Here is a 15,596-nt window from a genome sequence, read left to right as displayed (position 1 = left end):
TTAAGATGGAGGAGAGATGGCTTCAAAACAGTGCCCTCAGTCACTGCAGCAGAGAGGGTACAGGACTTGTCAGGTCACTGGAGTTCTTCTGTAATCTAACAGCAAGGAATGTTCCTTCTAGTTACATTCCTTGTCCGATTGTAATCTATAAAATCTATGCCCTTTGCAGATAAAACCAACTGTCTTTGATTGATGGGTCTGTATGTAGACAACTATTTTCAATAAGCACACACACACACACACAGGTCACTGCTAGACAAATAATAAGGTACTGCATGAGAGTTTATTGTATTATAGCTGCATTACATGAGAAGATAAAAATGTATTTATTCAAGTGAATTTTAAAAGCTAAAAACATTCAATGTTTATTCTGCGTCACAAAGTTCCATTGTGGGAAGTTTTAGACATTTCAAAACATCTTCAGCACCTCTAATGACTTGAGTTCAAAACCAAAAGATAGATATTACATAAATGTCCAGAGATATACAGCTGTTGGATATCTTTTAGGGAAAAATAGGTATAGGAGGACAACTAATACTGGTACCTAGAAGATATAAAGCAAGTGACTTAATAAATGCACTGACACAAATAACAAAACAAAAATCAGTCACATTCAAACAACCCAACAAAATGACTGAATACTATGCAAGGGCTAACATACAACAAAACATTTTCCAACGAATGTTAACACAAAATAGAACATGCATTATATTTATCTCCAAAAGGTCAGAATCCATCAGGATTAGTGATTCCATAACCATATCAATTAATCAGTCCCCTCCCCTAAAAAAGTTAAATATTAATTAAGTCTACTAATTTAGCTCAAGTGATTTAAACATGTCTTCGACATGTTGGAAAGCAACAATTAAAACAAGTCTCTTGTTTTCATTCAAGATGACATTTCCCGAGCCCTAACCAGTTTAATGGAGAGTTATCACAAGCCGACATAAGTTAAAAAACAACTTTTTATATTTCTATTCAAATGGTGGCACGTCAATGAATAAGCTAATGGCATGAATAATATAGCATTTTGTGTTCTGGATTTGTCAACATGTAACAAACAGTTATAGATCAACTTTATTTAACCTACGCTCTGCACAGCATAAAGCATACGAACTGTGATGTTGTAAAAATGGGCGACATGATTCTAAATATATAGGCCTTTCCCTTTTGTCATAAAGTCTATGAAACGTGTATAAATGTTCTTTGTAACAGTAGCACTTCATGAACATTCTACCCTTTTCCGATGACACCCTAAAAAAAAAAAACAGGAGAATGGATGTCGAGCACTCCCTTCCATGCCAACGCAGATTCACAACGTACCCGAATCTAATTAAAAAAGGACATTGGGAAAGATTCCTCACACAAAACACTAGGGTCAGTTTTTAGGTATGAATCTACACAAAATCTAACAGATCAGGTCAGGTGTCACAAAGCGGATGTCGCAATACACGACAGTGGGAGGTGGATTAGTCAAAGCTTGGACGTGCACCACAATTGCTCATTGTCATTTTCCTGATGCACCTCTAATACACATACCCCGACGTTCTATGCAAAACGTAGCTGTGATACTACTTCATCTAAAGCCTAAGGGAAGGAGGGTTAGGGATGGGGGGAGCGATTGCAGCCTCAAGGAATCAGAACGACCACTGGGGGGGTGGATTTAGGTAGCTGCTAAGTCATTCCTTTCTTCTCCCCATTTTTCAAATATGGTGTTGTCAGCTCCAGCTTTGTATTGCTCCTGGCTCGGTAGGTAGGTGGCGGTCCTAGTTGGAGTTCACAGGGTTCTGTATGCTGGGGTCCTGAGGTGCGGTGGCTGCCGGTGGAGGCGCCGCGTTACTGAAGAGCAGGGTCTTGAGGATCATCATGTAGAAGGGGCTGTAGACCTGCTTGTTGAAGTTGACCAGGCTGACGAAGGTGACCGCCAAGGAGGTGAGCTCCGGTTGGATCAGGGCCAGGCCTCCGGGCGTCGGGGGCGGGTTCACGTGAGAGTTGGGCGTGGCGAGGAGCACCCGGAAGTACTGCTGGACCCTTCCCTCTGGAAAAGGAACAGAGAAGAAGCACAGAACAAACAGAGTGATCAGAAAAACAGGCATGAGACAATTGTGAGCTATTCAAGCAATTCAATAAACGGGAGCAAAATTTCACACAGTGTACAATTACACAGTCCATTCAGAAGGTATTCAGACCCCTTCTTCCACATTTTGTTATGTTACAGCCTCATTCAAAAATGTATATAATTTAATTTGGAGAGGCATACACCTGTCTATATAAAGGTCCCACAGTTGACAGTGCATGTCAGAGCAAAAAACCAAGCCATGACGTCAAAGGAATTGACAGAAGAGCTCCGAGACAGGATTGTGTCAAGGCACAGATCTGGAGAAGGGTACCAAAACATTTCTGCAGCATTGAAGGTCCCCCAAGAACACAGTGGCCTCCATCATTCTTAAATGGAAGAAGTTTGGAACCACCAAGACTCTTCATAGAGCTGGCTGCCCAAGCCAAACTGAACAATCGGGGGAGAAGGGCCTTAGTCAGGGAGGTGACCAAGAACCAGATGGTCACTCTGACAGAGCTCCTCTGTGGAGATGGGAGAACCTTCTGTAGCACTCCACCAATCAGGCCTTTATGTTAGAGTGGCCAGACGGAAGCCACTCCTCAGTAAAAGGCACATAACAGCCCACTTGGAATTTGCCAACTGGTACCTAAAGGACTCTCATACCATGAGAAACAAGATTCTTGGTCTGATGAAATCAAGATTGAACTCTTTGGCCTGAATGCCAAGCGTCACGTCAGGAGGAAACCTGGCACCATCCCTACGGTGAAGCATGGTGGTGGCAACATCATGCTGTGGGGATGTTTTTCAGTAGCAGGGACTGTGAGACTAGGAAAAGACCAAGATGAACGGCGAAAAGTTCCTTCGAGATCCTTGATTGAAAGCCTGCTCCAGAATGTTCAGGACCTCAGACTGGGGTGAAGTCTCTGAATGTCCTTGAGTGGCCCAGCCAGAGCCCGGACTTGAACCCAAATAAACCCCGCTAGAGACCTGAAAATAGCTGTGCAGCGACGCTCCCCATTCAACCTGACAGAGCTTGAGAGGATCTGCAGAGAAGAATGGGATAAACTCCCCAAATACAGGTGTTCCAAGCTTGTAACATCATACCCAAGAAGACTCAAGGCTGTAATCACTGCCAAAGGTGCTTCAACAGAGTACTGAGTAAAGGGTCTGAATACTTATGTAAATGTGATATTTCCATTTTTTGTTATAAATTTACAACAAAGAAAATGTAATTGTCTTGTCATTATAGGGTATAGTGTATAGATTGATGAAAAAAAAATATATATATTTAATCAATTTTAGAGTAAGGCTGTAACGTAACAAAATGTGGAAAAAGTCAAGGGGTCTGAATACTTTCTGAATGCAATGTAGCTTGGCTGAGAACATTGCATTAAATATATACAATTAAATAGTTAGTGAGCCATGTCAGGCCCTCAGGTGTTGTTTTGCTTACCCACAAGACTGCGGATAGGGTTGTTTTCCTGGGTGATGCTGGAGATCTGGCCCTTGAGTGTGACCTGGAGTTCTGGGGGCAAGGCTGGGTAGTTCCTCTCAGTCAGGGACTTGTTGAGCTCACAGCAGATCTGACCACTGACGTTCCCCAGAGCCTCTGACAGGTTAAAGTCCCTGCAGAGTGGAGGAAGTCAGTCTCAATTTTCACATTTAAATGTATGTTGCTTCTACCCCTGCATTGCTTGTTGTTTGGGGTTTTAGGCTGGGTTTCTGTACAGCACTTTGAGATATCAGCTGATGTACGAAGGGCTATATAAATACATTTGATTTGATTTGATATGTTTGTGTGTGTTATGTAGAACCTACGGTCTGTGCATGCCCTCCAGGAGCACGCTGGCCATCCTCTTGAGACGCTCGGCCAGTGCGGGCAGCCCCGAGATGGGCCCTCCGATGGCGCTGTAGACAATGAGCAGCACGGAGGCCACGGCCTTTAGCAGCTGGAGCCTCCGCTGGAGCTCCCGCAGACGCACCTCGTCTGTCATCAGGGTCTGAGTGTGTTATACACACACACAGAGAGAGACTGAAATGGCTTTCACATATAGGGACGAATCATCAACTTAAGCAACATTTTTACTTAGTCTCCCATTGACATCAATGCATGACTAAATTAACATTAGTGGAAGTTAGGATTCACCCCATGGAGACTAGATTTTAGACAATGGTCATTTAATAGACTTGTGGTTGTCTTTCAGACACTTGTATTCATATACAATTCACACACATTTAAGACACACAAACAAACCCTCTAGGTAATAGTCTATATGCAAATAAACACCACAAATTCATTAGACCAAGAAGTATAATACACAGAAACAAACACCTGTCAACATCCTCGTCACCGCTATTTACACACACACATTTCTCCTGTGAACATTCAGCAACACCCTCGTCACTTGACAAACACACTGAATGTCACCTTTTCTTAATAACAAAAGACAAGTAATCCAATCCAATGGCAATCATGATATGTCTTGAATAAGCAAATAATTATTTTGAAACCATCTGTCTACTAACACACACACACATTTCAACCCACCTCAGGCAGTGGGCTCTTGTGGTAGTCCCAGGTGAGGATGCGGATGAATCCACTGTTGAAGACCAGGAGGGGACTTGGCAGGGCTTTCCCCACCTTCCCATGGCCATTGGGCTGCTCCACGGTTGGCATGGAGAAAAGCACTTCCTCCAGAGAGGACTTGATCCACTCAGTGGTATGGTCCAACGCACCTGAGTAAGTTAGGACAGTCATTTGTGTGGCATTTAATAGTGATTGACATCTTTCATTTAATGATGTAGAGAAATCAAACCCACGCTTCACATGCTGTACATCCCACAACTCAAAACATCCCCGAATACCATAAAGCAGTACAGGCACCTAATTTAGGTCCCAGGAGCACACCAAGTTAAAAAATGAATGAATACTATGCTGACCTTTAGGCAGTCAACGGTCAAATGTATTTGTAAAGGAACAGGGAAATGATCTAAACGCCAGTCCATTGCCAATAAAATGTTCCTCATAAACAAAGGTTAATAACAATGCAGACTCACTGGGAGTCTTCTCCACGATGCTCTGGAACTTGGCCCTCTCATACTCCACTGACTGCCTCTGCAGATCGGGCCGCAGGCTCTGGATGGTAAAGTTCACCATGTCCATCTTCATCAGGTCCAGCACCCGGAAGATCTCCCTGCTCAATATAATAACACTCTCAAAACAGATGCTTCCAGAAGTAATACCTAGTGACTTGCCGTCATCAAACCCATACCACAACATCTGTACTTCTAGCTTTGGAGTTTTAAAAGGATCAATTGAATTTACCAAAGGTGGACTTCAATTAAGTTGTAGAAACATCTCAAGGATGATCAATGGAAACAGAATACATCTGAGCTAAATTTTGATTCTCATAGCAAAATAAGGTATTTTTTTATATATATATTTATTTTCAAATTTTGCAAAAAATGCTTTCGCTTTCGCTTTGTCATTGTGGTATTGTGTGTCTATGGTTACATTTAAAAAAAATCCATTTTAGAATAAGGATGTAAAGTAACAAAATGTGGAAAAAGTCAAGGGGTCTGAACACTTTCCAAATGCACGGTAGCTTTAGAGAGCTAAAAGGATCAAATGGGGATGGCTACAATTATCCAAATAAATATTCACACGGGTTGTAAACAAAACTTTTCCCAAACGTACTTGAACATTGATACAACGTTGTCGGGGTTCTCGCAGAGCTTCTTGACCTCGTCGTCACGGACCGGGGCGCACAGCTTGCCCATGATGGTGACGATGTAAGAGGCCAGGCCCTGTATGTCCACCGCTTCCTTGTCTGCCTGCTGGCGAATCAGATCCATGTCCAGCACCTCCAGGATCTGAGTCCGCAGCCGATTGGCTCCCGGGCTCAGGAACGACAGCAGGATCTGTTCATAGTAAATGGTTTTAAAAAATGAAGGAAAGAAACAATATATAGCTAGAAGATATCAATCTTCAAAAGCTATTAGCCCATTTTAAATACATCCTTATTGCGTACATTCACAATAAACACACAATTGGACAGGTGAAAGAATGGATTCCACAACATAACTGTTGCTTATCCACTTGTGTCAGATCAGTGATTACTGCTCAGGGAGTTAGAAATTATACATTTTCAAAGTCTTCCAACAGGGTCATCTTCCTGATAAGATAAGCTTTCCAACCATGGATTCATCAAGATTGATAGAGGGGAAAAGGGCCAAAGCTCACCTCTCTGATCTCCTCCAGCAGTTTGATGGCGTGCTCATACTCTGGTGGGTCATCATTCAGCTCAGACTCCAGGCTATCCCAGAACGCCTTGTGAACTATATCTTTGACTTGCTTCTCCAAACTGAAAAGGAGAATTGAATATCATCAGTTGTCAATTGGCCATGTTAACTGGGCGTTCATTTTGAAGTGGTAGGTACCTGTTCTGAGGTAGGTGGGGCTGCTCCACATGAAAGTCACGGTTGACGATGATCTCGTGGGCCAGGGTCAGGTTGGACAGGTCCCGGGCAGAAGACATGACATCATCCAGTGTTATAGTTTTGGGCGGGCTAGCTGTAAATAGGGGGCATAAAAATAAAAACAAAAACAAAGTGTTGAGAGTAGCCATTTTGGCATTTGAAAGCTCAACCAAAGTGGGGAGAGGGCAGACAGTGTTGCATTCCGATTCTCTATACTCCTCCAAAGGAGATGACGACACCAATCCAATGCTTTTAAATCAATGGTGGGAAGTGTGCAAGTGCACACTTTCTGGAAATGCAATTTTTAGGGTGACATTTTGACAAGCCTAAGAAGCAGTCCTACTAGACAGGGAGGAAGGAGATCTACTCACAGGAGGGCGAGCTGTGCTTGCTGCTGGAGCAGTCACTGGTGAAGCTTTGGCGGGAAAAGTCAAAGTCGCTGGCAGACGTGATGCTGTTACAGCGGTCCGACGACTCGGCGTCGCTGCTGGCGTCCTCGCTGCCAGTGGTGGACATGGAGGTGGGCCGCTCGTCAGTCCCAGGCATGGCGGGCTAGCGCTGCAGGTAGGCACAGCATTATTTAAGCCTACATGAGTACTGTAACATGTGGTTGAATGCACTGGAAGGTACCCACAAGTTTCTCTCTCAAGTTGTTCTCTTATGGAAAAATAAGGGGTTTCTAAGTCTTGTGTAGTGGGGGTCAGGCAGTTGTAGAAAGAGCCTGGAGTTTGAGCTTACATGCATTATCTAGCTATGTAGCCTATAAAAGGCACTGGACAGGCCATGAGCTTGTTAAACCTAACTTAACCTCCCTTTCCAAAGTCTGAGGTCCCCCAATAAAAACATTTGCACTACCTTACTGAAGACACTACTCCAATCTTTCAACTGCCCCTTTTTGGTTTGGTGTGTTACCATTACCATGTGTGTTTTTTCCTGTGTTCCTGTTGCTAGGAGAGGAAGGGTGTATATCACAGGACAGTATAACAGCTGTTAGGCCAGAGTGGCCATGGAAACCGGAGGAGGGCCATCCACTTGTGCCCCAGTTAAGATAAAAGGATCAACACACACACAGTTTCCAAAACGATTCAGACATTAGTTGACTTTAAAGATGGTGCTGCAAAAAAAAAAAAAGAGGGATATTATCACCATATTTCAGCCAGTACAGCCTACTTCCACAATAACAAAACAAAGGGACAGTGTTATGAATGGGATCGCATGAGTCTCCAGGGTAACATGATAACAGCCGGATTCTCAGCCAACCGTCCACAGATCCAGTTACACTTCACTGCTTAGATGAACAGGGTAATCATTCTCGTGTACCGCACATCGTTCCAAGCAACATAAAGGCACACTTCCAGCCTTCCCGTCAATGAGATCACGTAAACAACTTGGCCTACACTTTTTAGAAGAACACGTGTTGTTGAGGCAAAGCACTTGAATTTAGGCCAATAGTTTTAAAATGGACATTAAAACATTCCAATACACTATGTCGAACTACTAGGCCAACGTGCCAAATACAGAAGACACAGTATCAGACGTGTGTTGCCCTGTTGGGCTATCTGGCAAAGAAAACACCAACAACTCCAGTCCAGAGAGCTAGGTGGTGCTTCCTTCTTATGGAGGAAGGCTGTGACTTTAGAGTCTATGCCTGTGTGTATCTCAGTCATGACCTTCATCGTCATTCTCCTGTCAGACATGGCAAGGTCATAACCCATATCTCAAAGGTCACAAGAGAAAGGGAACCCCTGAAGTTGTTTGATACAGTGCATCGGGAAAGCATTCAGACCCCTTCACTGTTTCCCCTTTGTCATTATGGTGTATTGTGTGTAGATTGAGGGGAAAAAATTATTTATTCAATTTTAGAACAAGGCTGTAATGTAACAAAATATGGAAAAAGTCAAGGGGTCTGAATACTTTCCGAATGCACTGTATATGCTTGCTAGAGCAGCCCATGTCTATTGTGATGCCTGAAGTGATGTGCCCTGTCCTTCCAATGAAGGATAAACAGGCAGGTGATTCAGAGAGAATTCCTAAAGCAAATGCAAGTCAAACCATTTAAAAATGACTGCATCCCATTAGCTTGCTTAGACACAGAGGCATTGATAAGGCAACCCAGCACAAGGATCTACGCTGACCTTAATCATTACCATTTTTTCCCCTTCCAAGGAACATGTGTGCGCCCAAATAGAAAAATGTTGGCGCACACAAAGACATTTAGGGGCACAATGGAAAATAGTTAAGGTAATAAAGCTAGAATCCTTTATATTTCTAGGCACACTTGTTCTCCTAAATTTAAATTCCAGGTAGCACAGTAACATATTTATGGGCGCATGTGTGAGTCAAATGTTTGCACTGTAGAGCCCTGACCCAGGAGGAAAAGGAACTTCACATAGGGTTACAGAGCAGGGATTGAGATGAAGGTCTGAAAGGCATTCGCCCATCGGCCAAGTCAGGAGTATTTTGAATGGCCGAAGATTATGATCAAGTATGATCATTTCAAGCTATATTCCCCTAGACAGGAACCAGAGAAACTAGAAAGACCAGACAACTGAAAATCTTAGCATTTTGGTTGTTAACAGTAAAAAATAAAAAATCACATGCCCATTGGGACAACCACAGAGCAGGCCCAACTTGCACGGCTGCTCAGGTCACTTGCCCTGGGAAATACGGTAACCGTTAATGTCAATCCCTGCAGAGCAACTAACACTTCACCACCACTTGACACAGCACAGTGGCTATAAATAGCCTAGAATATGTCTATTACTGTAGTTAGGCGAGTTAGTTCGATATGATCACATTACAATCACAAAGTGTCCCGTAGCCACATGAAGACAAAATAGCTACCCTTGTGTGTGCAGTGCACGGACTATATCAGTGAACAACTGTGGGGAAAATAGCTTTCCATGGCAACGCTGTCATTGGGTTGATTCCCCATCGCTTTGTCTAAACAGACCGTTACCATGGTTACGCCATGGATTAGCAGTCTGACCGAAGTTGCCCTAAAAAAGACGCAGTAGGCTCTACAAGCCAGTATGTTGAATAAAATTATATTTACACTTACTTTACCAGTTGTACATGCTGTTGATCCTTTTGGAGGTAGGTGGTGGAGATAAGGTAAACAACCATTTCCTGTGGATACCCTACTTTTTGCGGTGTTGGTAGTTTCTGTAACTTGTATTTTCAATCGTTTCAGGCTGCACAATATGTCCATTTACTTTTATCAATAGTTAGCATTGAAACATTTTTTTTTTAAGTTACCTTGCCCAAGAGAGATTTGCGTGGTTATCAAAATGTCATGCCAAGGTAAGCCTACACGAAACACAGGCCTTATATGACATCATTCTAAAATCCACAGGAGGCTGCTGAGGGGAGGATGGCTCATTATAAAATGGCTGGAACAGAGCGAATGGAATGGCATCAAACACATGGAAAACATGTTTGATGTCGTTGATACTATTCCACTCCCAGCCATTACCACGAGCCTGTTATTTCAAATTAAGGTGCCGCCAACCTCCTGTGCTAAAATCCCAGATTGAAAAATGTATGGTGAAAAAACAATTGGAACCATTTCTGGGTTTTATGACTCATACTGTGGTACTCAATTGCATCAGTATTTTTTTTCTTCATATATACACAACCATATACAGACCATTGTACTAAAAGTTGGGCAAAGAACACTTCCCTGCAAATGTTTTGTTTCAGATCACCTAGTACTTAAGGACAAAAATCAGCAGACAATTGGTAAAGTACAGTCGTGGTCAAAAGTTTTGAGAATGACACAGATATTAATCTTCAAAGTCTGCTGGCTCAGTTTGTATGATGGCAATTTGAATATACTCCAGAATGTTATGAAGAGTGATCAGATGAATTGCAAAGTCCCTCTTTGCACCTAAATCAACCATTTATCGGATCATCAAGAACTTCAAGGAGAGCGGTTCAATTGTTGTGAAGAAGGCTTCAGGGCGCCCAAGAAAGTCCAGCAAGCGCCAGGACCGTCTCCTAAAGTTGATTCAGCTGCGGGATCGGGGCACCACCAGTACAGAGCTTGCTCAGGAATGGCAGCAGGCAGGTGTGAGTGCATCTGCACGCACAGTGAGGCGAAGACTTTGAGGATGGCCTGGTGTCTAGAAGGGCAGCAAAGAAGCCCCTTCTCTCCAGGAAAAACATCAGGGACAGACTGATATTCTGCAAAGTGTACAGGGATTGGACTGCTTAGGACTGGGGCAAAGTCATTTTCCCTGATGAATCCCCTTTCCGATTGTTTGGGGCATCCGGAAAAAAGCTTGTCCGGAGAAGACAAGGTGAGCGCTACCATCAGTCCTGTCATGCCAACAGTAAAGCGTCATGAGACCATGTGTGGGGTTGTTTCTCAGCCAAGGGAGTGGGATCACTCACAATTTTGCCTAAGAACACAGCCATGAATAGAGAATGGTACCAACACATCTTCCGAGAGCAACTTCTCCCAACCATCACAACTATGAAATAACACATATGGAATAATGTAGTAACCAAAACAAGTGCTAAACAATAAAAAAAAATATATAGATCGATTCTTCAAAGTAGGCACCCTTTGCCTTGACAGCTTTGCACACACTTGGCATTCTCTCAAACAGCTTCATGAGGTAGTCACTTGGAATGCATTTCAAATTAACAGGTGTGCCTTCTTAAAAGTTCATTTGTGGAATTGTGTTCCTTCTTAATGCATTTGAGCCAATCAGTTGTGACAAGGTAGGGGTGGTATACAGAAGATAGGGCTATTTGGTAAAAGACCAAGTCCATTTTATGGCAAGAACAGCTCAAACAAGCAAAGAAAAAAATGACAGTGCATCATTACTATTAAGACATGAAGGTCAGTCAATGTGGAAAATGCAGTTGCAAAAACCATCCAGCACTATGATGAAACTGGCTCTCATGAGGATCACCACAAGAATGGAAGACCCAGAGTTACCTCTACTGCAGAGGATAAGTTCATTAGAGTTACCAGCCTCAAATTGCAGCCCAAATAAATGCTTCAGAGTTCAAGTAACAGACACATCTCAACATCAACTGTTCAGAGGAGACTGTGTGAATCAGGCCTTCATGGTTGAAACTAGAAGCACAAGCATTTCACTACATTCGCATTAACATCTGCTAACCATGTGACAATAAAAATTTGATTTGATGGAATTGCTGAAAAAAAAAACACTACTGAAGGACACCAATAAGAAGAGAATTGCTTGGGCCAAGAAACACAAGCAATGGATATTAGACTGGTGGAAATCTGTCCTTTGGTCTGATGAGTCCAAATTTGAGATTTTTGGTTCCAACTTCTGTGTCTTTGTGAGATGCAGAGTAGGTGAACAGATCTCTGCATGTGTGGTTCCCACCGCGAAGCATAGAGGAGAAGATGTGATGGTGTGGGGGTGCTTTGCTGGTGACACTGTCAGTGATTTATTTAGAATTCAAGGCACACTTAACCAGCATGGCTACCAGAGCATTCGGCAGCAATACGCCATCCTATCTGGTTTGCGCTTAGTGGGACTATCATTTATTTTTCAACAGGACAATGACCCAACACCCCTCCAGGCTGTGTAAGGGCTATTTGACCAAGAAGGAGAGTGATGGAGTGCTGCATCAGATGACTTGGCCTACACAATCACCCGACCTCAACCCAATTGAGATGGTTTGGGATGAGTTGGACCACAGAGTGAAGGAAAAGCAGCCAACAAGTGCTCAGCATATGTGGGAACTCCTTCAAGACTGTTGGAAAAGCATTCCAGGTGAAGCTGGTTGAGAGAATGCCAATAGTGTGCAAAGCTGTCATCAAGGCAAAGGGTGGCTACTTTGAAGAATCTAAACTACAACATGTTTTTATTTGTTTAACACTTTTGGTTACTACATGATTCCATGTGTTATTCATAGTTTGTCTTGACTATTAAAAATAAATAAATCCCCTTGAATGAGGTGTTTCCAAACCTTTGACTGGTACTGTACATTCAGATTAAGTATATTCGAACGTCTGACTTTTGATGGGAATGCTCACAAAAAGTGAGCCTGCATGTTAGAGACGAGTCTTTCAATCTCGTATTCGTATAGGCTATCCGTGGCTCAGCACTACAAGGCTGGTTACAGCAAAGGGCATTTTCAGTTAAACTGCAGTACACTGTACAAGCTGCATGCACAAAACAATATATCCACACACGCGTCACTGATAAGTACACGTGATCCTGCAGCACCAAAACAAGAGCGCTGGACAAGACTGAGAAGAGATCTGCCTGTGCCAAAAGAAACGCAAGACAATAACTATGTCGCTGAAAGGGTTTTAATTGATTGCAAAGGATGTTGATCCTCGCATCTAGTTACGCAGGGAGAATTGTACTGAAGCTACCCACTCCAATTAAAATGTCGCTACAAGCAATAGTTGTTATTGTTACAGATGAAGTCACAAGCGCGATCGTGCAAGCGTAGCAAGCTAACGACGTTAGATTAATCTGACAAGGAGCTAAATGGCTTTTTAACAGCTAGAAGATATACAATGTTATTCATTTGTTTGTTAACAAGAATGCTAACGCTAAATCACCAATTTATAATGGGTTCAAGTTTGTAACTAACGTTACACCCAGCTCAATCACACCAACAAGGATAAACATGACCCAAACAATACATTGGTAACTAGCAACATCATAGCATAGGTGACTGTTGACAAGCTCAAATGGTTTCGCTATCTAGCTAAGTTCCCACCTAGCATGTGCTAATGCTAACAAAAATATACGTCGAAATATAGCTATGTTTTACCTTTTTCACGTCTCCGCTGTGGGAGACTAGGTTATACACCAAAAGAGTCGTTTGTAAAGGAGGTTGAGTCTAGTTAGCTGACGGCACTTTAGTATTTTTAAAGGTCCAAGACCACAGCTGGCTTGCGGTTCGATTTGGGCTAAACCGTTCAGTAGCGGTGGGGAGTACTTTGTTGGGCAACGTTAATACAAACCTAAACCGTATATACAAAAAGCAATTTATGGATAGATAGCTATCATTATATAACGAATATATGTTTCATTCATCTCAATATATGGTATTATCCCCGGATTTAGCTCACTGAAAGAAAATATCCACTTCGATATATGACACGTCCATTGTTTACAGTACAATTACCTCCCTTTCCTTCTCGATGAATGGTAGGCTCTGCTTCACATGGGACTTCTTTGTTTACGGATGTGACGTTTGTGAAAGATTAAATACATTTTTACAAAACATTCAACAATACATGATGCCACATACATTGTTTTTTTATATTTCGTATCCAGTACATGACATCTCGAACGTGTTATCAGGGATCCTTGGGGCGTCCCTACTCCTAAAACCCTATCCAAAGATTTATACAACTAACCCCTAAGCATTTTACATTACAACTTCAATGGGGGAGGGGTTAGGGACGTCCCAGGGAATCGAGAGAGCAATAACCGTGGGGAAAATTCCTCTCACAACTTTATTTGTCACCTCCCCTTATCAAGGATACTCAAAGGCACAGTAAGGACACAACCAGTTTATTTATTTTTTACATTTGACCTTTATTTAACTAGGCAAGTCAGTTAAGAACAAATTATTATTTATAATGGCGGCCGAACCTGGACAAAACTGGGCCAATTGTGCACCACCCTATGGGACTCCCAATCACGGCCGGATGTGATGCAGCCTGGATTCAAACCAGGAACTGTAGTTTGAAGTAACTCTTGCACTGAGATGCAGTGCCTTAGACCGCTGTGCCACTCGTCTATGCTGTGCAGTAAGGTTGTATGGTTTATTTTGTTTTGTGCTGGTAGGTAAACAATGCAAAAACATACATGCAAAAGGATTGCTCTGTGTGACCAGCAGAAAAACGACAATGGCCCAATCTCCTATATGGGCATTGGTGAATGAGGGCATATTCTGAACTGATCTGATGTGGCTCTTGTGAGGCTGTCAACATTCATTTTGTAAACTTGATTTTCAAATCCACTAAATACTTTAAAAAAATGTTTTATTGTATTTACCCTATTTTATGCAGGCATTTTCTCACCTCCATTCCAATTCCAACAATAGAGAACAGTGTCATCATGTTAATAGTCAGCATTTTACATTACGTATGTGGACGCATTTTAAATTAAATTATGTATGTGGACAGCATTTTACATTATGTATGTGGACAGCATTTTACATTACATGATGTATGTGGACACATTTTAAATTACATTATGTATGTGGACATCATTTTACATTACATGATGTATGTGGACACATTTAACATTACATTATGTATGTGGACATCATTTTACATTACATGATGTTTGTGGACACATTTAACATTACATTATGTATGTGGACACCTTTAACATTACATTATGTATGTATGTGGACACATTTAACATTACATTATGTATGTGGACACATTTGTTACGGGGTTCTTCCGTCGAAGGAGAGGCGGACCAATACGCAGCGTGGTTGAAGTTCATGGTTTTTTAATAAGAAAAACTATACATGAACAAACTACAAAACAATAAATGTGAAAACCCGAAACCAGTCCTGTGTGGTACAAACACTGACACAGGAGACAATCACCCACAAAACCCAACACAAAACAGGCTACCTAAATATGGCTCCCAATCAGAGACAATGACTAACACCTGCCTCTGATTGAGAACCATATCAGGCCCAAACACAGAAACAGACAAACAAGACATCCAACATAGAATGCCCACTCAGATCACACCCTGACCAATTATAACATACAAACATACAAAGCAAACTATGGTCAGGGTGTGGCAACATTTTACATTACATGAGCATGTTGAGAGCTTGGTGTCCACATTGGTGTCCACATCACCAACAAACTATCATTGTCCAAACACACCAAGACAGTCATGAAGAGGGCACAACAATGTGTTTTCCCCCTCAAGAGACTGAAAAGATTTGGCATGGGTCTTCAGATCAGCTGCAACATCGAGAGCATCCTGAACGGTTGTATCACCTCCTGGTAAGGCAACTGATTGACCTCCGACCATAAAACACTACAGAGGGTAGTGCGTATGGCCCAGTACATGAC

The 15,596-nt window shown here is 42.4% G+C and overlaps 1 protein-coding gene across 2 annotated transcripts; it reads right to left on the bottom strand.

The window, feature by feature from the left end:
- Positions 1-264: 264 nt before the first annotated feature.
- On the bottom strand, positions 265-13,720 carry tcp11l2 (t-complex 11, testis-specific-like 2). 2 transcript variants are annotated; one of them, XM_031831454.1, is made up of 10 exons: positions 13,670-13,720; positions 6,910-7,096; positions 6,500-6,632; positions 6,303-6,423; positions 5,757-5,980; positions 5,117-5,253; positions 4,608-4,795; positions 3,878-4,059; positions 3,513-3,685; positions 265-2,038 (listed from the first exon to the last, which is right to left on the bottom strand). In XM_031831454.1, exons 2-10 carry the CDS (start codon positions 7,082-7,084, stop codon positions 1,767-1,769), a joined length of 1,605 nt encoding a protein of 534 aa, XP_031687314.1. In that variant the 5' UTR covers positions 7,085-7,096; positions 13,670-13,720; the 3' UTR covers positions 265-1,766. The 2 variants fall into 2 exon arrangements, with proteins under 2 accessions (XP_031687314.1, XP_020326357.1); XM_020470768.2 differs by having other exon boundaries at positions 13,313-13,691.
- Positions 13,721-15,596: the final 1,876 nt, after the last annotated feature.

This window comes from Oncorhynchus kisutch, linkage group LG9 (genome assembly GCF_002021735.2).
Source record: "Oncorhynchus kisutch isolate 150728-3 linkage group LG9, Okis_V2, whole genome shotgun sequence".
Lineage (NCBI taxonomy): Eukaryota > Metazoa > Chordata > Actinopteri > Salmoniformes > Salmonidae > Oncorhynchus > Oncorhynchus kisutch.
The sequence above is the reverse complement of the archived record's forward strand: the minus strand, read 5'-3'. Positions and strand labels throughout refer to the sequence as shown.